The following is a 24,612-nucleotide window of genomic DNA, read 5'->3' as shown; positions in this document are numbered from 1 at the left end:
TTTTAAAGTTCTGCTTTAATTATTCCAGTTTTAAAATTCTTCTTTAATTATTCCAGTTTTAAAGTTCTGCTTTAATTATTCCAGTTTAAAAGTTATACATTAAATATTCCAGTTTAAAGTTCTAATTCAGTTATTCCAGTTTTAAAATCTTCTTTAATTATTTCAGTTTTAAAGTTCTTCTTTAACTATTCCAAAAAATATTAACAAAAAACAAACTAATACTTTAAACTTCAAAGGCACTTTTTAATATCTGTTCAATAATATGTACATCTGTACAGACAAAGTAACGTGTGCCACAACTTGCCAGCTCTTTCTCCATGACAACATTTAAAATTTTATGTTTTAAACAGAAGAGCTTTTGGCTTAATACAATCAAGTTCAAGTTCTCAGTGCTCCAACAGTGCTTCTTTATGGACATAGATAACTGCTACACCTTATCAGAAAAATGTTCTCCTTAATGGGACAAACTGAACCAAGCTAACTTTCTCTGTGGTACATCAACAAGATTATTTTTACAACACAGGTGAGACTTAACACACAAAAGCACTCCTGTTCAAAAGAAATAAAAAATACGACATAAATTAAACTCTAAAAATGAAATAAAAAAAAATCATGCAAATAAAGTAAAAGCCTTCAGTGCTTCTCAAGTGTTGCTAACCAAATTCTGAAATGGAAACAAACGGTGAGTAGCATTCATATGTAGAGAAAAAGCAGCAGGGGTGCTCAGAGCAGCCCTGCAGATGGAAGATTAACACGGTAAATGTGGGGGAAATTATGGCTGAACGTAATGTACAGCAAAAAAAAAAAACATAAAAACACACAGAAACTGCAGAAAAAGAAGCACCAGTGTTCTCAGAAAAAATAAATCAAAATAGAACCTGGCTCCAAAGAAACAGATCTGGACTACAAACCAAGAAATCAAACTAAAATAAAGTAGCAGATCAACATTTACAGATTCTTTACAGCTGCCTCTTTAAAACCTGAAACATCAGCTTAAACGTCCTGAGTGGTCAGAGACGTCAGAGCACATCCATGTCCGCACCAGTGAGCGGTCATTTATCCCCAACCAGTACAGGCTTTATTTAGTGAAGGGTTCCATTTCTAAATCTAGACCTACGTACTTTTAGTTGATTTAAAGATTATGTGCTAAATAATACTCTTCCTGCTTGGCTTAATTACATTGCTCTATTAACAGATTATTTCTACAGTAAATGACTGCTTCTGTATGTAATTAAGAAGTGGAATTATACATTCTCTATAGGACAGGAAAAGGTTCAAGAAGTGTCTCCCTCCAAAAATATGATCATCTAGGACTCAGAGCTGACCCGGTCGCTTGTCCTGGGTAGGTCAGGGGCTGCTCTGCCTCTGAAGAGGAGATGTCAGTGGGCTGCAGTGCCAGTGGTTCATTGGTTGAGGATCTCTGGCAGATCTCTGCGTAGCTCAGCCTCTTGGTTTCCTGTACAATCAGAGCACAGGACAAGGTGAGACTCTCTCACACCTTCTGCACACTTTTAAACAGATTGCTCATCTATTTATTCTATAATGTGGCAGCATGCCTCTACAACATTCAAAGAATTTTAGAATGTTTTGATCGTTTTTTTTGTTCACTCAGTAGCAAAAGAATCACCTGAGTGTTAAATATCTTCACTGCATGGACAGATTTCATATTCATCTGGGAAAGCTCCGTTACAAAGCGTTTGGGGAGGGAACGACTTCAAAAAAATTCTTGGAAGGTGAAAGGATGAACACTCAGCTGGTCACATTCATTACAGGCCAATCAGAGCAACACATAATGAGTTAGTAGACATGCACAGCTCTGTTAAATAGCATGAGCTCAACAGGCAGGTGCTGTCGTAGTTTATGAATGGCAGAGTTTGTTGGTGGATCAAAGTCATACTGGGTCAGTTGGAAGACGTGCAAAAACATCTTCTCTGGCAAGAGAAACTTTCAGTGTGGTTCTTTGCTCCTCTTTTATAAAGAAATGCAATCCAGATCTGATAAAAAGACATGATGCTAAAGCTACATCACAGCTAACTGCTCCACCAGCAGCCACTGTATATTCCGGCTGACAGTACAACTAAACCTTGCCTGTAACCATCACATACTCACTCCAAAGAGGGTTGGGAGAAGAGGGAAAACCTCCTGTCCTCCATGTAAAGCATCCTGTTCAGTTCTCTGCTCTTCTTTTGAGAAAGAAATGTGGTCTAGCACTGATAACACTAATTATACAGGTACATCCAAGCTAAATGTTACAGCGGCTGTGGCAACCACCTTGTTCTCCTCAGATGATGCTGATTGTTCCGGTCAACAACCTTAGACCTCGCACAATAGTTTCAGACTGGATCTTTGTAAGATGGATCTGCCTGATGACAGACATGGAGTCTGGAAAATTCATCAGCTTTACAAGGTTAGCAAAAGCAACAGGATAGCATGCATGCAAAGTTTAATGGATAACATTGCTGTTGTTTAATATTTGGCATCCACATCTAACTCTGAAACATCAATGAGAGGTTCATAAAAATGTCAGATAGACAGCAATAAAACAATAACACATTTTCACGTGTCTTTATTCCTAGGATATTTTTTGGGTTCCTTTGTTGCCTTTTTTTTTTTTTTTTTAGACAAGAAAGCTGAGACAGGGAATGTTGGGAGAGAGAGTGGCCCTGGAATCTGGCTGATCCAATAGCTTTGGAAAGTTATATTCCTCTCTCTTCTCTCCTGAAAAAGAGGGTGTAAGGGGAAGAAGAGCAACAGTCCGATCCAGACAAGGCCCTATGAAGGGGAACTTCTACTTCCTCTATCCTCTTTCTAAACTCTCTCTCTGGACTTTTCTCTGTCTATCTCTGTTTTCCTGTCCCTTCTTTTCCATGTGTAATGCTTGCAGTATGAATATGGGAGCCATTAAGGGCCATGGACTACAGTAGACATTATCAGCATTGCATCTACCTGAAGCTTGCATGTACAGAGCCTTGGTCTGTTGAAGGATGTGATGTTAGAGCTGTGATGTCCATGTGGTCAGGTAGGGTAGATAAAGGTGGCCTGCATCTTGGTATGATTGGTGGTGAGAGCTAGCATGAAGGATAGCTGCTTGAGGACACTACAGACATGCACCAAACAGCACAGAGACTGAGAATGGATTCCAGGACCAGTGCATGGAGGACTATAGCCTCTGTATATAGGCGCCTGCTCTACCCTCTGAGCTAAACCAGTGCTTGATAGGGCAAATTTCTTATGAGGAAAAATCCTAGCTATATCCCTAGTTGGCTTCTGCCTAGATGTAACTGCTCCAGAGACTCTTTACAATTTCAAAAAGGGAGGACAACTGTTGGCTCTGGTCATTTGTACCATACCATTAAAAAAGTTGCAACTATGGCTAAAAAAGAAAAACTATGTTTATCAAGACCTGCTCATCCACCAAAATTGTTTCCAGCAATCCATCATGTATTCTGGCAGTCTTTAACACAGGTTCAGCAATGATAAGCAGAGGATCTGAGGTCTGTATTTGTTAGCTCAAGATATTGACCCATGAAATGTACAGCAGCTGGTTTGATCCACAAAAGGTGCAGAGCTTTGTGCAGTTCAGATTGAGGTTGGTTTGCACTACAAAAAATACAACCAGTCAAGATTCACTTTTTCAGGCCACTAAACTGGTGGGTCGGGACCCCAAAATTGGTTGCAGATCTGCTATGAGTGGATTGTGAATATGTACCAGGAACAAGAGGGCAAAAAGTCGATGCTGTAAGGAAGCCCTAAGCAGATTTATGTCTATTTATCTTATTTTACTCCATTTTGCTGTGGTAACAGGCTATTTTGGCTGGTTTTTTTTCAAAATCTTCACTTTTTTATTTAGCTATGTTAGGGTAGCAAAGCTTGTTTCTTATTATAATGTGTTAATTTCTCAAAATCTCTAGAAATAAACCAAAATGCAAATGTTACCACAGAAAAATTAAAAAATAAAAATAAATTATGTATGCATGTCCGCTCAAGGCTGTGATATGCTTTCCAAACATGCTTATTTTACTTGGTGTCTTTGTTAATCCATGTTCATTCCATCTAAGCTCCAAATTTTGACATTTTTTTATTAACTATATTTAAGGCTGTTATAAATCTTCGGAAATTTTGGTTGCAATGTCTCATTATAAAGGTTGTGGTGTGTCCTGAAACTAGGCCAGTTGAGAACCCCTGTATGAAGCCATCTTGAATTTAAGTCACTTCTTAAGATTTTCTACAATAAAACTTGTACATCCCACACATACTCTGTTAATAAAACAGCAGAAACAGTTTAAATCATGAAGTAAGAGAACAAGTCTTACTGTGACTGCTTCCTGTGCCAGTTTAGCTGCTTTGGCCTCACCGGTTGTCTCTGTACACTCCTTCACATTCCTACAGAGAGCAGCAGAACAATCTCACTACACAGCGCTCAGAGCACAGCTGGCACCATGACAACTGGCAAACGGATCAAAGTCCACGTTTGAAATATCCCGAGAGCGAGGCGAGAGGGAGAATAATGAAAAACTAAGTACATCTGCAGCCAGAGCACAAGCTGCTTCTGTCATGTTTTCATTGAACGGAGATGAAGAAGAAACACGAGTCATGATGGAGAATATAAATATAAATATACTCACTGATGAGGGGGAGACTGAGGCTCTGCTGAATCTGCTGGCACTGACGTACAGACGCTGCTGCTTTTGGCCGGTGTCTGATGAACAAAAGGACATGAGTCTGTGTGTTAAGGTTTAACAGTCTGGGTTTATACATGTGAGAAGGCTCTGTCACTTTGATGGCCATGATACTCAGATTAACAGCAGGAGTGTTTCAGACAGACAGAGAGAGGCTTGGTTACCTTGACGCTGCTGTTAGCTGCAGGGACCGTTGCTATGGCAGTGTTTGCAGGAGGCAGAGGAGGGAAGCTGGTCAGTCCGAGCTCAGGAGGAGGAGAAGGTTGACGGGGAGGTGACTGATTTGAAGGATTCTGCACAAACACACAAAGTCAGTGCACAGTTTCGACACAGTGTACTTAAAAAAACTCAGCTAATGCTCGTGGGCTTCTTACACGCTCGTTTCTTGCAGATCTGTCCCACGTCCTCCCATTCTCTCTCCTCTTCTGGCTGAAGTTTCCTCTCCTTCAGAGGAGACACAGAAGATGAGTGATGTTATAAAGGCTGCTTTATCTTCCTGATCATTTATTTTTGACTTTATTCAGATAGTACAGTGAATACAGTTAGGAACTGAGGATAGGAAGAGCAGGGATTTAACCTGAGCAGTCTGCTTCAAGAACAACAGCGTCTGCACATGGAGCAGACACACTTAACCACTAGACCACCAGTGCCCCAGGCTGCTTTATAATTCTCTTTAAAAGTGTAATAACTCAGCCACCTGCTTTTCAGTGTCACACAGAGATTATGTGCATCTTCCAGAGATTGTAAGGATGTGTGGGTGCTGCTCCAAACTGCCTGAAATGTCATTAACAGTGAATTAAACAGAAAACAGGCTACAGCGATAAATCACTCTCTTCATTGCAGCTCCACGGCTGTAACTACGGCAACGCCATGAAGATTAAGTTTAATTCAAGCCTAAACCCCCAAATCCACCAGCTGTTCCTTTTATTGCCTTTATCATCTGATTGTCTTTGCAGTTCCCTTTTTCTTGGCTTCTCCTGCCGAGTTCTTATTTTCTATCTGTGGGCTTAGATCTCCATCCTTACAGATACAGATAACCCCACACTGGACAGATGGAGTCAGATCTGTAGGGTCTTCCACTCCTAACCTGTTTGGTCTGAACTAGTGATGCTATGAATGATCAGGAACCAATCATCATTGACCTATTTTCATTAAAAGTACGTGGTTGATATCAAGATCAATGCTTGTAATCATCCGATTACATTCATTCCTAATGGCTGTCCCCCACTTCCTGACCCCATTAGGCATTTAGGATCACGTGATTGCAAACAACCCGTAAGGTTGAAGCTCATCAGCATTGCTGATCAAATTAAACGGAACTGCTGCACCTTCGAATGTCAGCTTTAAAAAAAAAACAACAACAAAAAAAAGAAACTGTCACCTCATCTTTTGCTGCAGGTGGATAATTCTAACCTCCCTGAGGCAGCTGCGGTAAAATCCCCCAAAACTTTGCTCTGCCACCACTGCCATGAAATTGTCTTTCAGTTGTGTTTCTGGTGTTTTGTTGTTTCTCCAGTCCCAGTCCAGTCCTCTTCCTGCCTTTCTCCACCCCTACCCCTCCTATTACCTCTTTCCAACCCCAGTTTGGCTTCGACAGAGGTGAGTGAGTCTGGTTCTGCTTCACACTCCTGCCCTTTAAAGGGAAGGTTTATGTCACCACTGTAACGAGGCTACATACTGCTAGTGCTGTGCTCATGGTGATTAATGCTGGTCTTTATCGTAAAAGGCCACAACAGAGAGTACAGCCTAGACCTGCCCTCTTTGTAAAGTGTTTTGTGATAACTTTGGTGATGATTTGGCACTAAACAAATAAAGACAGATTGATTGAGTCTCTTTAGTAAAAACATTAACCCTATCTTGAAATCCATGTGAAAACCGACAGGATAAATCTACTTGGTCAGTTGTCTCCTTACCTCCCCTGATCAGATGTCCCAGGTTGCTTGTTGAGCTCTGACTTTCCCCCTCTACTCTGATTTCGGGTGTTGCCCCGTGACCGCCCTCGACCCCGCTTTGGAGAAAATGAACGCTCTGGTGGTGCTTGTTCAGACTGGTTGGTTAAACCATTCTGATTGGACAAATGCCAGTGGTCTCCAGAACCTGACCAGCGTGAACCTCTCCTAAAGGAAACAAACAATGAAAGGAACATGTTCAGGGAGCAGCTCTACTCACACCTATTTCAGACTGTTCAGACTTTTCCCAACACTCAACACTTAAATAACAAAAGAAGAAGAGAAACAGAAGGATGAGCTTACTTCTGTCTGGGTGGGTTGTAAGGTTTAAAGAGAGAAGTTCCTGTTACTCCATTCAAGAAGTCGTTCAGAGTTGAAGGCTGCTGACAAAAACAAAACATAAATCACAGCACTCATGAAAAATGAAACAGGATGAGAAGGGTTGACAGTGTCAGCACAGTTAGCGAACAAAAACCAACAGAGGAGAAGTGAAACTGTCTGATGATGTGCTGGCGTGATCCTCTGGCGCATCTTTCTGTCACTGTCATCATTAAAGGTCTCACCTCAGCTCCCTCCTGGTATCCTGTAGTGACTGAAGCCCAAACATCACTGGTGCAGGCGTATAGCTGCTGTGCTGGCATGAGGGTGGGGCAGGGCTGCTGGAAGGTGCTGGAAGGAAAGTAGGAGCTATACTGGTTGTTGCACTGGTCCAGCTGTGGGGGTCTGTAGCCGTTTTTCGGTGCAAATGTAGGAACAGCCATGGCTTTGGCTTTGATCCTCACCATGATGGGCTTTCCTTGGAACACTCGCACCTGTTCTCTGAGGTACTTGTACGCCTAACGACAAGCAGAGAGACAGTGACATGATTGTGTAAATCATTTTGTCTTTAAATAATAAAAACTATCAGTGTTTACCACCTATTTAACCTCCCATCTTTCAGAATATTGTCTTTTCTTCAGACAACTACAAACATCACAAGCTTTTCTTCAGTGATTAGAAATAATGAGATAAAAAACATGCCGGGCTCTTTTTTTACCTGTTGAGCATCTGCTTCTGTTTTGAAAGTGATGAACCAGTTATCGTTGTTCACAAACTCACAGCTCAGGAACTTGGGCAGGTTTCCTCCGGCAAAGAGAGCCTCCACCTCCTATAGAACAGAAAAAAAAACCTTTAAGGCAATTCAGACTAAGGAGTGCGACCACAATCTGCGTGAGCGTCACTGGCGATTGTTGCAGCTGTCTAAACCAAGCTGTCGCAGCTCAAATCAGGCTGTCTTCTTTAATTATCAGAGCATGTTTGGTACCAAATTTTGTTATAGGAAATCTTAAAAAATGACATATTCGCCCCTTATGATTTATAATAGGGATGCACGATATTAGATTTTTGCTGATATCCAATATGTTGATATTTAAACACATTTTAACAGTAACAATATATAAATGTAGTTCAGTCCAAAGATTCACAATGCAACAAGATCATTCTAGAATGTCTCTGGCGATGGATGCAGCTCTCTGAACAGAGATGCAGCTTGAATCAAGCTGTCTGGTGATGTTGACTGTGATTCAGAGCTGGTTTCATGATGTTACAAGCAGATTAAAATTGAAAAAGGAAATGGAAGTCACATTTTAACAGGGTACAAATGTAAACAAAATCCTGTTGAAAACAATATTTTGTACAAAATATATTATGCTGTAAATTGAGGAAATGATTACATCTCCCATTTTGTTTTTTACTTTTCACACAGAAACTACAACTTGTAAACCCTCCTGTCTGCCATCAGCTGTACATATAAGGAGAACAAGTGGCTCTATATAAGCTAATATGTGTAAAATTCAAGGCTGTAGGAGCAAAAATATATCTGTGTGAAATAGATTATTCTCAGCATATATTTTACCTATAACAAGACTGAGCTAGCAAGGCGTTTTGATTTTATAAGTAAATTCGCTGCCATGCTACATTGATGACAATGAATGAGTAATGGGGGGTTTAATGTGTTTTTTTTTGTTGTTGTTTTTTTTTAAGGTTATTTTTTTGGGCCTTTGATTTGTTTAGATAGTACAGCTGAAGAGAGACAGAAAACACAGGGAGACAGAGTAGGGGAAGGCATGCACCAAATCAATCTTGTGAACCAGCACATTAAGGACTCCAGCCCCTGTAAATGGATGCCTGCTCTACCATTTGAGCCAAACAGGCCCCCATAATGTACAATTCTATCCCTATTGTAGAGACAGATTTATAGTGCAGTCACTCCAGAAATAGATTTCTTTAAACTGAGTCTCCAGTTGCAGTGGTATGAACACACAGACATTTAAAATGTCACAGAACCAGTTACCAGTAGGTGTGAGTGTCAACTCATCTCGTTGCAAATCTTTGGTCTGAACTGGGCTTTACTACGGTGGCCCGGAAGTCTCACACTAATGCATATTCAGAAGTGTCTGTAGGACTATTATTGTGAAGTTTCTTTTATTTTTTTAAATTTGTGTTTTCTGTTAACGCAAAGAGTTTCAAATGTACATTTGTGTTGTGCCTGTTTATGCTGCAGCTAATTGCAACCTTCTTCTCTGATAATATAAAGCATTTGGAATATGCATGAAGCCTGATTTATGCTTCGGTGCCACAGCGTCTTTGACTATTCTAAGTTCTGCATCGAGGGAACACGTCGCTCTTCCATTCACCGCCATGACACTAGGGGGGTGTGGCTGTGTGTGTGTGTGTGTGTGTGGTTTCAGAGGGGTCACATCTGAGTGGCTGTGTCGCTCTCCGCTGAACTGGAGGATGTCTGTTTTTAAAGAAAGAGTGGATCCTTGGTTGTGTGTGATTACAACCAATAGTCGATATTACATGTTGTTTGCACATAAGCACAAATGTAACCGATGATGTAGCTGATAACAGGAAGAAAGACCGGATAAAGCAACTGCTGGAAATTACATTTTGAGCGGACCAATTACAGCCCTTGCGGTCCACGTTGCCATGACGCTTAGTTAGAATTTTTTGGAGGTGCACGTCAAGCTACGGCATAGGGGTCCGTGTCAACGCAGAGGGCTACGCGTAGCTACGCTGTCGACACGGCACAGAAGCATAAATCAGGCTTAAGTGTGAGACTTCCTGGCCACTGTAGTTTACATTCAAATTTAAGAACCCTGCATTCAAATACATAAGTATCCCCTAAAACAAAAACAAACACCATGGAGAACCACAGTTTGAGGATGTAAAGCTTTATTTGTACTGACCTGTATAAGCTACAGCTATGTAAAGGTTACTAGGGGGCATGTAGGGTTCGGTCTGTGTAGCAGGCTGCTCTTACCTCCTGAGGTGTGCTTGCTGGAATCTCTCTCAGGATAATAACACATCGGCTCTGACAGGGCCGGACCTTCTGTCCACATGGAGCCACCTGGACCAGTGGCAGTGCTGTCAGCCAATGAGAGAGCAGAATTTCTCAGGAAAATGACAAATAATAGGTGTCAAATTTAGGTTTCAAGTTCAATGAGAAAATCTTTGTTGATCTAATATTTTAAAACTGAAAAAAAAAACTTTATATTGATATTCAAAGTAGAAAAACAACATGATTCTAAATCCAAATCCCAACACTGACTTTTCAAAATGTCAGCAATGAGGTCCAGGTCCGTGCTGAGAGTCTTGATCTTATCGAGGCTGGCCAGTGTTGCTATGGAAACATACTGGTCACTGTCCATCTGAGAATTGAGGTACAGGTCACTGCCAAGGTGCTCCCTATGGAAAGACAGAGGTTGGTGAGATAGATGTCCATATCACTCTAATCCCTCATTTAAACAGAGAGGTTAGAGCTGGACCCTCTGCAGAAATACTTTACTGACCTAAGTATCTGATGACATGAGTTGGTGAAGGTGTGTTATGAGACCTTACCTGGTCAGACAGAACTCCAAAACATTCCTCAGCTCTTGTCTGATTTCATCTGAAATTAGAAAAAACAAGCCAGTGTCACATTGGTTCTTTTAAAGAGGAGCAAATCTCGACCTCCTGATTCTACACAGAGATATAGAATGTGAACACAGGGGTGCTGATTTTCAGCATGTCAAGTGTTTTGCTTTCTGTTTGTAGAACATTTGTTTTAAGAGATTAATTTATTAATCAGGTATCAGGAGGCTTTGATGTATTGACCTCTTAAAGACTAGTCAACACCAAATCACCACACCACATCCTTCACACCACATAGCTTGGTGTTGACATAAGGCCACATTTATGTCAATAATTATATTTAAGGTATCTGTCAGAGCCATGAAGTAAGAGAATGCAACATTAAAATAGGCTTACTTTAAAAACAAATGTCAGTGACAGTCAGTTAAGCCGAGTCACCTCAAAGATGCTCACAAAAGGAAAAACTTGATAAGAGTGGACTGAAAAAGCAGTGTTGGTGTGTACACAGGCAGTGATCTTAAAGCAAACAAAAGCTTCATTGACTACACAGCTGTCCTTGTAAATACATCATTGTTTAGCATTTCATTAAAATGTCAAAATAAGATCATAGAACACAAAGGAGCATCTGTGAGATGTCTTTTTGTTTTTCAGCATCTCAGCTGAAAGTCACCAGTAAACAGGGTCATAGTTTAAACTGTTATGGAGTCTGCTAAAGGTGTCTTTAGCCCATTTAGTGTTTGTGTTACAATTACAACCCTAATTCCAAAAAGTTACAGCACTGTGGAAAATGCACATAAAAACTGAATGCAATGATCTGCAAATCTCCTAAACCACTGTTTTCCAACCTGAGGTCTGCGACCTTCAAGGGGGGGAGCAAAGATCTCATAGAGGGGTGCGGGATCTGTCTGCTTTGAGGTTGTCAAATTAGATTTGCACATATTGACTAAAATCATGATAAAACACTTATTAAATAGATTATAAAAAGGTATTTTCGTAAGAAAAACAAGTATAGACCTTTTCCCTTAGGGTTTTTATCAAAGAAACAATAAGGATTAGTATTGATTGCTGACAGCAGTGTATCAGATTTTTATGAAAGAAGGGCTCCAAGGATGGAAAAACAGGTTGGGAACCCCTGCCCTAAACCCATAATTTATTTTCAAACGCAGGTTTTTGCAGATTGGTGAAGCTCTGCCCATCTTCACTTCTGAGATACTCTGCCTCTCTAAAATGCTCCTCTTAAGCCCAGTCATGTTACTGACCTGTTGCAAATCAACCTAATTAATTCCAAAATGCTCATCCACCTGTTTTTCATTAGCAACACTTACTTTTCCAGCCTTTTGTTGCCCTGTCCCTACTTTTTTGAGATGTGTTATTTCAATTGAATTCTAAATAAACTCAGAATTTTCATGAAAAATGATAAAATGTCTCAGTTGCAACATCTGATATGTTGTTTATGTTCTATTGTGAATTAAATATGGGTTTATCATTGCATTCTGTTTTTATTTACATTTTACACAGCGACCCAACTTTTTTTGGAATTATTGATGTATATGTTCCTATGGAAAATGTCTGATCGTTCATAAAATGATGTGTTGGCATTTAATATTGATATGCCAGTCTTTCTACGCTGTGTCCAAAATGTGCACTACAAGCATTACCATAGGGAATATCAGTATTTATTTATTTAGCACTGGCATACAGTCAGTAACATGGTCCTTTTGCTGCCCAAGGTGGGGATAGAACCAGGCGGGAAAGACTGTCTGACATCATATGCTTAAGGTCTATACAAATGAAACACATGGTGAGGAAAGCATTAAACAGCCAGAATAGTATCCTTGCTAAAAGCAAAGCAGCTCCCATCAATCCATCTCCCATCTTCTGACGATTTCTGTGTTTCATCAAAAATATATCTGCTTAAAAAGAAAGCTAACTGTCCATTACAAATCTAATATAAAATTGAGCCATCAATCTTACTCAACCCTGTGTGGTGAAAGCCAATCAGTGTTTAGATTCCCAAACTCCACAAAACCCATCAGAAATGATCAAACTAACCTCCCTTCAATAAACTTTTAAAAGTTGTTTTCTTGTCTTGATAAAGCTAAACTTTTTACTTGTAAATCTGCATCACTATGCCGTTATTTCTGCAAACTTATTTCCTCTAAACTGTGGGTAAATAACATTAAATTCAGTTTGTATTGTTTGAGACTCAAAGGTAAATGTTTGCTTCTCCAGTAAATTGTGGACAAAAGCTGCAGAGAATGCCACAAAGAAAAGGAAGTTGTTTAACGCTAACTGCTGTCTTCACACTTACATTGCTCAGAGACATAACCATCTATCGGACGATGATTGCTAATGGGTTACAAGTTTGCAGAGGAGAAGGCCGTTTAGACCAAAAACATCTGGACTGGACTGATACCTGTGACAGCTGGTCCACTGAGCTCTCCATTAACCGGAGGAGGTTCTGAGGTCAGCGTCTGGTACTCGAGTGTCGTTGGATGTGCCTCAGCTAGACCCTCAGCCAGGATGGCGTTCTCCAGCTGGAACTCTGGCATGTATCCTTAAAAATAATACCACATAATTTTACACTCACATAGGAACCGTAGTTCACATGCAGACAGTAAGGGTTTTCATGATGTCTTCTTGGTGCTTTTCCTTTAGGATTTTCGGTTCTTTTGTCTCGTCTTCTTAGGTGTTCTTCTTATGTATGCCTTTACTTGTTTATCAAAGTACCTTATAAACCCTTCTTTTAAAAAGTGTTATACAAATAAAGTCAGTATTATCATCATCATATTCCAAGAAGCCCCCGGACTGTTAAACAGCAGTAAACCTTAAATTTGATTTAAAATAACACTGAACGTGCTCCATTTTAAACACAACTACAGCTCACCTTCCTGACTGGTCAGATCATTGGGAAGTTCCAGCCATGGCTGCTGGGCCTGCAGGTAGGCAGGGTCAGGGATTTCAAGGTTAAAGTTGTGATTGGTCCATACCTCAGCATCAGGGTTAAGGCTGGGGGCAGCAACAGGTGTCTGAAACAGAAACAAAACACAGGGTATGCAGAATATCAGTGTAACATGAAAATAAGATTAGACTTAACTGTAACAAAGTTTAAAACATGAGAGGTATGATTTGTCTGAAACTGACATCAAAGATGAAATGATATCCCATGATGTTTTCAGGCTATTCAGGTCAAAACGAAATAGAAATGCTTCTCTTTTGCTTCTTATTTCATCTGTTTAAGAATGAACCTTTTAAAATCATATTTTCTAATGAATGCATTGTCTGTGTTAAAGTAAACTTCACACTGTAACATCAGGCTCTTAATGTTCTTTCTCTTCTTTTATTTAAACAAAACTGAGACTGTCTCAAGGACATTTGTTTGAAAAACAACTGTTACATAACATTTTGGTAAAAAGCAATCTGTCTGCTTCCTCCAGTAGTTGATGCTTCATCTGACCCACTCGGTGTTTTTGTTCTGAATATATAAACTCAAAACTTTTCAATCACACTTTAAATCTCAGACAACTAGTGTGTGTCCCTTAATAAGTTTATTTAGCCTATATGTGCTTTATTTTACCTGTGAGGATAAAACATTTAATGGAACAATTTACAGCCAACTAGGGTTGTAAAATTCTTAAATGCTTCAGCAGGGATACATAATATTGGATTTTTGCTGATATTTGATATTTCCAAACTCATTTGAGCTGAAACCAAAATATACACTTTTTTATTGTATTGGACTCAGAGCCTATCCTGTATGAGATTGAACTGTTCCTCTTAATGTAATGGTCAAATTTTTTTTTAGAAACAGCCATCAAAACAAACACTTGATTCTATCAGTGATGATGGCTGTATTCTTTCTCAAAGTCCACCTGCTTTTTTTTTAAAGCCACAAACAGAACAGTAACAACCGGGTGACTTCTCAACAGCAGATATATTAACCGTAGAAACCAGGAGAAATTTTCATATCTGCCAAATTAGGGCTGAACGATTTGGGAAAATAATCTGATTGCGTTTTTTCCCCCAATATTGTCATTTAAAACATCTTAGATATTTCTCAAAAAACAAACAATAAATAACTCTTTATTATAAGTAACATAATATTGAATGGATTAAACTAGGGCTGGACAATTTGGATAAAATATCTTATTGTGATTATTTTTGTCTTAATGCAAATTCAATATAAATTGTATGGGAATGATGATTTCATGTCTTTGTAAATAAGAAAAACATACAAAAAAACAAGGAAAGTAGGATTTCTTGCAAAATATCTCTTGAACATTTGCACATGTAGATCCTAACATATCTCCTGCAAAAAAAAAAAAAAAAAATACGACTGGTATTCTGACAGATTTCAGCTGAAGAAATATTGTACTTTCTGTGATATGAACATTTCAATAGAACATATTGTGATTTAATCTAAATTTCAATTAATTTCCCAGCTCTACATTCAATATTGATTAACTTTCTAAGTTAATATCTGCCTGTGCTGATATCATACCAATGATATTGTGCATTCCCAGCATTAATACTTTTTCATAACACATGGTCTAAAACCAGGATATTCTCATTGTTTTGAATGAAAAGTATTAAAATTATTAAATACAAGAAATGACAACATCTTGGCATGTATTGTAGCTGCAATGGTAGTGAAACAGGTATCTATAAAGTTTGATTACTATTATCATACTGAGGTAGGGATGAATAATACATAAAAACTGTATTTCTCTATCTTTTCTCTCTGTAAGTTATTTTAGAACAAAAAAACTACATTTTTAATGGATACACTGCAGTTATAGTGAGACCTAAATATAGCAAATAAACATTTAAATCATAAAACTTTAATTAAATCATTTATTCTTTGTCTTATTTTATCTTAGATCTGCACAAAATGAGAAAAAAATGTGATTACAATTATTTAACACTGTGATAAGGACACGCAATGCTACAAATGTACTAATGACAAAGGACCCATATTAGCTCTAGCTGTACGTTGCTTACATAGGATGTTTCTCCAAAAACCCAAATAAATCTGAAAAGCCTCTTTTATCATGTAACTGACACTAATTAACCTGAGTCTAGTGGAAGACTGCATGACTTTTATCAGACTGTGATCAAAACAACAATATAAGTCCCAGGCCTGTGTTCTAGATATGCTGAGTGAAAAACATCGCCTGTTTCCTTTAAATTATCTCTGATGTTCACTGCTGTAAATTTAGACTTCTGTGATGTTTGCTGTAAATGCTCATACTAAGGTGATGATAAACTGTGCAGCCCTATATCAAAGATTGAATTCTGGTGTTGTGACGACCCTAGAGTGAACTTACAGACTGGGTGCAGTCTGTGTGCCAGTCCCACACACAGGCCCCCTGAGGCATCACAGTACTGTAGGGGTATGCTCCCAGCAGAGCCATAGAGGGCTGTAGCTCCGTCACCAAGGCTGGGATCTGCTCTGAGTCCGTATCTGTCTTAGTCTCACCCTGCTCAGCCTCAGAAGTGCCCTGAGCCCAGGTACCACAGCTCTCCTCTAGACCCAGCTTGATCCAGGGGTCTGGGTAGAGGCGGCAGATGGAGGCGCCCGCATCCTCACCTAGCAGCTCTGACACCATCTCCCTCATCCCTCCTTCTCTCTCGCCATCCTCGATTTTCGCTGGCTGCTCCTGATGCAGGAAGTGAATCTCGTACGATGGAGTTGAGGCGTACGCATCAATCTGATCCGGGTCCACATTCAACATGGTGGGCTTTTTCTGGAGGTTTGAGTTTTCGTCATCAGGACATCTTGGGTCATTAGAAACCAGGTCTTGGTCACAGACGCTGCTATCATCCTGGGCCTGCGCTGTTTTGGACAATATTGCAGTAGATGAAGTATTTTGAGTTTCTGGAGGAAAATCCTTGTCAGTAGAACACTCGTTCTGTGACAACTTCACCTCACTGATCTCCTCTGAGTGATCCACATCAGATAGATCCTCAGTAGGATGCTCATTCTGTGACATCTTCACCTCACTGATCTCCTCTGAGGGGAGCCCATCAGATAAATCATCAGGTAAACTGTCAGCAGTGTCACTCTGTGGGCTGATATCAGCTTGATGGTTAACAATGCTCGAAGAAACACTGGAGCTCAATAGCTCTGTGGGAGAGTGTAGCAGCTCTTCCACTGAATCTTCAGAGTCATGTTTGATCAGCACAGGAAGAGGCAGGTCATTCCATGACCCCTGTGCCGCTGTTGAGTGCTCTTCCTCAGCTATGTGCATAAATACCTTCTCTGTTGTGTTCACGGGGAGTTGGATTTGTGTGGTCTCAGTGACCTCAGTATCAACTCCAGGACAAACACTTCGCTCACCTTCCTCAGATGACGAGCACAGAGACAAATATGAGTGAGGAGAGGAGGAAGTAGTGACAGACAGCCCTCTTTCAGTAGGAGGAGGCGGTGTGAGACTTGAATCTTCAGCTATGCTTTCAGCAGTGTGAGGAGTGTTAACACCTGTGGAGTTGACACAGAGCTCTGACAGCAGCTCACACTTTTCATCCCTTTTTTCCAGGTGAGGTGTGTTCTCTGCCGTTGCACCTTTAACATCACCTGTCTCCTCCTGTTTGCAGTCTTTACAACTGTCTGCTGGTTCTTTCACCTCCTGTCTGTCATCTCCCCTCATGAAGGACTCCTGAGAAGGATCAACTGAGCCATGCTTCAGAAGCACCACAGAGTCTTCTGTTTTTGTGTTTATCTGTTCGTCACACTGCTCAGATTCAGTAAATTCATCATGTTGACTACAAAGAGGCTTAATGCTGGTCAGCTCAAATGTTGGATCATTTGAATTGACATCTAACTTGTCGGATATGATGGAGTCACAGGGCTGACTTGTGGTTTTTACGTCTGAGAGAGGAGTCAGATGACAGGAAAAGGCAGTCAGCTCGACAGGCAGTGATGAGACAGCAGAGATGGTCGACACTGAAGACACTTCAGTGAGAGTTGTTTCTGTTGCACTGTTGTCACAGACATCCCTGCTGTGGAGGGAGGTGGCAGGAATGGCTATGTTCTGCAGGGAGGATTTAACTGTTTCTATCTCAGTCAGAGGCACAGAAACATCCTCCTTTAGCAGCGGTTTGAAGTCAAGCTTTGAAGAGCTGACGCTCTGACAGGAAGGATCCAGGACAGGAGATTCAGTCTCTGGTTGTGAACTTTTGATGTGCTGCAGCTCAGACTCCAGCAGAGGACTGAAGGTAGAAACGACAATCTGATCCAACTTTTCCACCTGGAATTCATGCACTGTTTTTTCTGTGGTGCTGACGTCTCCCTCTGTTCCGGCTATCTCTTCTAAATCCTCTGTAAGTGCACTTTCATTTGTCATCAACATGCCATCCTTGGACTCATATGCATTTTCAGCAGCTGTCTGACAGTCCACATGGTCCTGCTGGGGGCCGTGTGCTGTGGATTCCTGAGGCTCCTCCATGTTTATTTCATTAGTGGAGGAGGGCAGCAGGTCACACAGAGGGTGTGCCAGCAATGAAGATTCAACAGACTGAGGTAAGATAGTCTTTTCTGCTGGAAGAGAACTCTGTGGAGGGACAGAGGGTGTTTTTTCTATTAAACCTGACTGTGCTGAAGCTGCTTGGTCATTATGTGACTGGCAGATTGTTGTCGAGTCACAGACCATGTTTTTCTCTGCGTGTGATTGGTCGGAGAGCGAGGACTCTGACATGCAGGGCAGAGCAGCCGTTTCTCCTTCAGCTGTGTGCGGTGAGCGTGTTGCTCCAGCTGTTTGATTTTGGCTGTGGACGTGCTCGTGGTCAAGGTCGTCCGTGTCAATGGAACAAATGCTGTAAAAGATTCGGGTTCTCGTTTCACAACCTTGAGCCAGTGTCGTAGCAGCAGCACATACTTCTTCATCCTCAGCTTTAAGCAAATCATGCAGGGTATCCTGACACATACTTACAGGAGGCTGATCGTTAGACACCTGTTGCACCTTTCTCCCTACATCTGCCTGGATATCAAGCCTCCTGGCAGGAGCAGACCGACATCTGTCTCTTTTCTTCTTCTCCTGCTCATCTGACTTCTGTGTGACACATAAAGCACTGACTATGCCGTTGTCTAGGGTCTTCTGTTGGACTGGACTCTCCATATCCAGGGCCGGTCCACAGCTGGGCATCCTGTCTGTGTTTGTATGCGTGTTTGGGCTGCTTGTGTTAATAATAGCTGCCTCCTCCTCATGAGTGCCTGCTGGTTCAAGATCCCCCTGGCTCCACGTGGTTCTGTCCCTGCTGACTGCCTCTGGACAAACGTTGTCCAGTCCTGGAGTGGCTTTCTCGTCCTCGTCTCCACTTCCACCCTTATCATCGCCAAAGCACACTTGTTGAGCCACAGCAACAGCGTGTTGTCTGACCTGCTCTGTCACCTCAGTGGGCCCGTTGTGGATCTGGGGCTGTAACAGACCACTCCTCTCGTTCTGCTGGCCGGTGTTGAGCTCTTTACTAAAGCAGCAGCCCATCTTCTCCGGCCTAGAGTGGGAATAAAACACAAGACTGCTATGGCCGAACACACTGTGAGTCCATACAACACCAGACAACAATCATGAGCAGCTCCTCACGATGGCTCAGCCACATGCAGAAAGAGAAAAGACCCTCTGCTCCCCCCGGCTTCTCCCCCCCTTTCCCCTCCCCTTTCTTTCCCTCCCCGGCCCAGAATAGCAAACGTGAAAGGGCTCACATGTCGCTGCCACTCAGGAGAGAGCTGCACACCACTCTATGTGTGTGGGAGTGGAGTGGGTATGTATATGAATGTATGTGGGAGCCCTAGTTAGGCTACAGTTTGAGAGGGGTCAGCTCATAGCCCAGCAACCACCAATCACAGCGCAGTCATTCAGCAGCGTACACTCCGCCTCTTCTCTCCCTGAGACTCCCCCCCCTTCCTTCCTTCGATCCTACCATTCAGTCCCCTCTCCCTCCCACTGACACCTTTCCCTCTGACTTACATCAGTTTTACCCTCGCTGCTTTAGCCCGCCCCCTCCCCAAACTCCTCATGGTCACTCAATAGGTTCTCCCAACACGCCTGAACGCCTGTCAGACCTCAACAATTGATCAGATTATTCTTAAGCTGTAATTAAGGGAAGGGCTGACTAAGGATTTCTGATACTTCTATTTTTATATCTATATGAGTATTGATATAATTTATCTGTGATCAGTACAAACATTAACTGCACACTGTTGCATTTTCAAATGTTACTGTTTGAAGACTTGCTCCTGATTTTGTTAAACAGCAAAGTCCCTTTAAGAAAGTTTGTTTTTTTTAAATGTATAAACAGAACTGGCCTGGCTTTTTCAAACTAATGTTAGTCTCCAGACTAAAATCTCACAATAATAATCATAAACAAGTAGGGCAGGGCAATATATCTCAATATTTTTCAGAAGTACGGCCAATCAGGATAAAGATCAGAATATTTTCAGCAAGGAAATAACAAATTACTGTCTCAATACCAAAATAATACACTTTGATATGATTGGAATAAAAATCAAAGCATATTGAAGCCTGTCTGAAACTGCAGATATTGATACTTTTCAATGTTTAGTGTAAAAAAAAAAAAAAAAATGACAGTACTTTTACAACAGAAGTGGTATAAGCTAGGTAGAGCTTGAGTTATAAAGTTAAATCCTTTTATATTACTGAAATACAAACACAGTCCTAATCTTCACAGCCATCTGCACACATCATAACGTTTTATTTTGTTTAATTTACTGAGCTTACCTGAATGCATCATATGTGAGCTCGTCATCCACTAATAAACGTACTATTCCAGTCCCACCATGAACGTCTACAGTGCGTTAATATGTTTAACTGGAGTCTAGGGCTGCAATAAACGATGATTTCAATCATCGATTCATCAGATGATTATCTTCTTGATACATTTAGCGGACATTTAGAACACAAAGTGAGGCAAATATCATGGATTATATGAACCCCTGACAGTCCATTGCTACTGTTTTTATCCAGTATCCTGTTGTAACAGAAACAAAATGGATCTATTCTATTTTTAGATCGCGAGCGTCTCGTCTCTATCATGAGACACTGTTGATGATGAATATATCTACTCAATTTTTCCGCTAATCATCAGATTATAATACGAGAAGTACTAAACTAAGCCAATGTAAAGTTTATTAGCCTATTATTAGCCTTTATTAGCCTGCTTGTGATGTAAACAGCTCCACACCATGCCAAGTGACGCCATAATCGCGCGACACAATGAATCAATACACAAATTCGTTGCCAACACTTTTAATGATTGATTTTTATCAACTCATGGTTGCAGCCCTACTGGAGTCGCTACAAAGTTCGGGAGAACTTTTCAGTGCAGATGGGAAAAAAATGTCATTTCACAGCTAAGGCCAGTGATATAACAGCAAACTACTCAGAGTGGAGCCCAAGCTTTTTTTTTTTTTCCCAAGCAGACAGCTGAAGGTAATGCCTTTTGGTTGAATTTGATGAACAATGTTGACATGCTTTTAGGATGTCAAGCCTGTGAGACTCAACAGCAGTATCAATAAGCTAAAATGTTATGGATCACAGCCTGACTGGCTGCTCCCGACTGGGAGATAGATAGACAGATTTCTAGGCATGTTTGATATTTTCATCAAATAACTGTACACACTCACACAGTGAGCGAGCAGACACTAAGACTATTGGGTATTTTTACCTTTGTAAACTGTTGTACAGTGTCTTACATCACTATGAAGACAGCTAGAATAACTCTTTGATGCGTCTTCTCCATAACAAAGACAATAAGTGAGCATGAAGTAGGCCTAACCCAAGACCTCCTAATAGTTATCATTTAGCTGCTAGATATGCTTGCTGGTAATGCTGTTTATGGGTGTGGGAGAGAGATATAGCTATAGAAAGAGAAATGGTATGACTTTAATTTGACCTCAGGATGTGGGACTTTGTCAAAGGAAAGTCCACTGACGTTTGTCACAGTCCATTTCAACGTCACTCGAGCAGCACTCAGGTTAGGTCACGACCACTGGACCGGACAGAGTGAGCAGATAGTTCGTTCATGGGTTGTAAATGACTCAGTCAGCCAGAGTGAGCTGACTTTCCACCATGATTGTCATAGAATTGACTTGAAATTGTTTTGTCTTATTGTACAAATACGGAGATTGTCAATTTCTTCTTTACTCTTAACTAGGGTGTGTAAAAATGATCAAATCTCTCTTATTATTTTAATCATCGACGGTGTCAAAAAGTACAGACACTTTTCAACTAGGAGCAGAGAATACTGTCTCAATAGCACAACTACATCGGCAACATTTGGAAAAGTAAGGAGAACTGGGGAGGAGAGAGCACAAGCCAAATACTGCAATGTTTTCTAGAAGTTCTTTAAAGTATTTTTTATAATTTAGACAATGTGTTTGTTTTCATTTTTTGATTAATAAAAAATGCTAAATTACACAAAATTCAGTGTCTAAGACTTTTGTTTTGTTGTTGTGCTATTAAACAGGTTACCCATATTGTCTGATTTTTACTGATCATATAAATGCTTCTTAAATCAAGTATATAAAAGGTTGTCTATTTAGACATTAAGTTTCAAACAGATTATCCTGTGGTCAGTAGGCAGATTTCTGTTAGTAGTGTTTACTGTAAATGTTTTCACTGATCATTGTACTGATTTAACATCACACACCACTGGCAAGAAGAAGTCAGAAGTATGACGTATTGTAATGAAAAATAAAAATGATATTCTTTCACCTTTTGTCTTTTAAAATATATATTGGTAGGTATTAAAAACTTGGTCTACTGCCCAGCCCTACACCTGTGTGGTCGGCACATATGTTACCATACCTGGTAGTAGTAGTAGTAGTAGTATCCAGGATCCAGCGCTCCAAGAGTAAACTGCACCTGTAGATCAGCTGGACACAGTTGATTCTGGTGTGACGTCATGTGACACGGGCTGATAGGTAACTTAATGGGATGAGGGCTGCTGCTGTCGATGGTCACCACGGAGACTGGCAGGAGGAGTGAAGGGGAGAAGGAAGTGAATCACAACACCAGCTGGCATGAATAAAATCCTGAAAACCCGCCTCCTGACTGTGTGGACTATTCCTGAGAGAGTCTGGGTAAGAACTGGAGAGGATGGATGGAAGCTGATGGCATCATTTGATTAAGATAACAGATACATCTGAGGCTATGACAGATTCAATTATGACTCCTCTCATTATTCTTTTGCTGTTTTTAATCCATGAATTCATACGCTACTGACTGTGTGTACCATATAAAGGTAGATGACGCTCAGAAATCACCAGGGCACATGATATAAAGCCACACATATTTCCCTGAGCCCTACAGAGTTGAATTATCAGATCTATCAAAATACACTACTGTTCATTATTCATCCTCATCACGACAGTATAAAGAACAGAGAAGGTGAGTTATCACTAACCCTAATAGGTTTACTAAGACAGTGAGCTAACAGAAAGGCTTTTTTTCAGCAGAGGTGCCCAGTATGAATAAGCAGAGTAATCTCCACCACATCTGTATGTGTTTGATATGCTGATCGGAAAGATCACATCTAGCTAAAGTGAAGTGTCTCCAACAGGGATGCAAAAAAATGCAATTTAGCCAACACCAGTACACTTAGTTTTTTTTTTTTTTTTTTTTTAATCCAATACCAGAATTGAGCCGTTCCTCCTTCTGCTATTAAGTCAGTCAGTCATAGCTATGTTGTAAGAAATTCTAAGGATATTCAAACACTTCTTTAAAATTCCAGGTGTATCAATATACACACTTAGCCTGTTATCATCATGCCTTCGCCCCAGCAGAGCTGGACAACACATTTTCCATATGGTGTGCCAAAGGGCTTAGGTGCATAGGGGATTTTTATTTTGACAACAAGTTTGCATAATTTGAGCAATTGTGATATACCTCATTCCAGTTCCTTTCATCATATGTAACTCCAGCACTTTGTGTGGGAATACAACCCTCATTTTGAGTCAAACTGCTACAGAGAACTCTGTGAAAACAGAGTTGCAATCACCTTGTTTTGCTGTCTCATTAATTTAAAAGCAAACTTAAATTAAAGAGAGTTCTCTTTTACTGTTCAACCTTGTGATAATTGTTTTCTTGTTTCTTGGTCTCGACTCCCAAAAGTCTGTGCACTTTGGTCTCAGGCATGTCATGGTCTAGGTCAGGGGTGTCAAACTCAATCAGAGAAAGGGCTGGATTCTGAATTAAGGTCTGACCTGAAGGCCTAACAGGGTCCACATTTACCTGTCAACCTCATTTTTCACCAGTAATAAATTATGGGGAAAAAAGTTAGCAATAATGATAAATGATTTTGAGATTTAAAAAGTCAAAATGATTACTTAAAAGGCTCAAAATCTGAGATAAAAAGTCAAACTTTTTTTTTTTTTTCAAAAAGGTAAAAACACAAAATTAGATGTTAAAACAATGCTTTTAATAGGCAAATATGTAACAAGAAAGTCACAATCATGGTTCAAGGCAAAAAATGGCTTAAAATTGAAAATGGTGCAGCTAACAGGTCAAAATAGTATATCAAGGTTGAAATAATAAATTCAAAAGGTCAAAATATGAGATAAAAAGTGAAAATAATAAATCAAAAATGGTCAAAATATGAAATAAAAGTCAAAATATTTTACTGAATCATAATTGTGCAATGTAAAAAAGAAAATATGAAATGAAAACACAAATTAATTTGATTTCCACATTTTGGATCTAGTTATTTTTACTCTATTTTTTTCCTTTTTTTTGACTTAGGGATATTTCAAATCATCAAGTTTATATTTTTATACTTAAGGAAATCTGCAGACTTCATGTTTTAGGGCCTGTTATAGTGAGAATATGATTTGACCTTGGGGGCCGGTGTAACTGCACTGAGTTTGACACCCCTGGTCTAGGTAGTGTGGTCTTGACTATAACACTAGGAGATGTGTGTATCCGGTTTTGGTCAAGGTAATGATGAAAATTATGTTACTGTTTATCATGAAATAAGTCAACAAAAACTGATTTTAAAAAAGACATGAAAAGACAGACATTTATTAACATAAACATCAAAAACACTCATAAATCAGACTAACTCTTTGGACGTGA

The 24,612-nt window shown here is 40.2% G+C and overlaps 1 protein-coding gene across 1 annotated transcript; it reads right to left on the bottom strand.

Moving 5' to 3' along the window:
- Nucleotides 1-222: 222 nt before the first annotated feature.
- Nucleotides 223-22,429, bottom strand: LOC121527584 (NAC-alpha domain-containing protein 1-like). Its single transcript, XM_041814601.1, has 16 exons — nucleotides 22,348-22,429; nucleotides 15,850-19,015; nucleotides 13,410-13,551; nucleotides 12,939-13,079; nucleotides 10,511-10,559; nucleotides 10,221-10,357; nucleotides 9,933-10,036; nucleotides 7,665-7,775; nucleotides 7,192-7,464; nucleotides 6,932-7,011; nucleotides 6,593-6,796; nucleotides 5,054-5,123; nucleotides 4,844-4,972; nucleotides 4,626-4,699; nucleotides 4,314-4,383; nucleotides 223-1,456 (listed from the first exon to the last, which is right to left on the bottom strand). The coding sequence occupies exons 2-16, from the start codon at nucleotides 19,003-19,005 to the stop codon at nucleotides 1,304-1,306; spliced, it is 4,893 nt and encodes a 1,630-aa protein (XP_041670535.1). The 5' UTR covers nucleotides 19,006-19,015; nucleotides 22,348-22,429; the 3' UTR covers nucleotides 223-1,303.
- Nucleotides 22,430-24,612: the final 2,183 nt, after the last annotated feature.

Source organism: Cheilinus undulatus, linkage group 19 (assembly GCF_018320785.1).
Source record: "Cheilinus undulatus linkage group 19, ASM1832078v1, whole genome shotgun sequence".
Classification (NCBI taxonomy): Eukaryota; Metazoa; Chordata; class Actinopteri; order Labriformes; family Labridae; genus Cheilinus; species Cheilinus undulatus.
The sequence above is the reverse complement of the archived record's forward strand: the minus strand, read 5'-3'. Positions and strand labels throughout refer to the sequence as shown.

What these genes read in the sequence shown, in the direction of transcription:
- LOC121527584 (XM_041814601.1), bottom strand. Translation starts at nt 19,005, where the DNA reads ATGGGCTGCTGCTTTAGTAAAGAGCTCAACACCGGCCAGCAGAACGAG. An exon ending in TGATCTGACCAGTCAGGAAG is followed by an intron (nt 13,080 to 13,409) that starts GTGAGCTGTAGT and finishes ATTATTTTTAAG; the next exon opens with GATACATGCCAGAGTTCCAG. An exon ending in CAGAAGCAGATGCTCAACAG is followed by an intron (nt 7,465 to 7,664) that starts GTAAAAAAAGAG and finishes GCTTGTCGTTAG; the next exon opens with GCGTACAAGTACCTCAGAGA.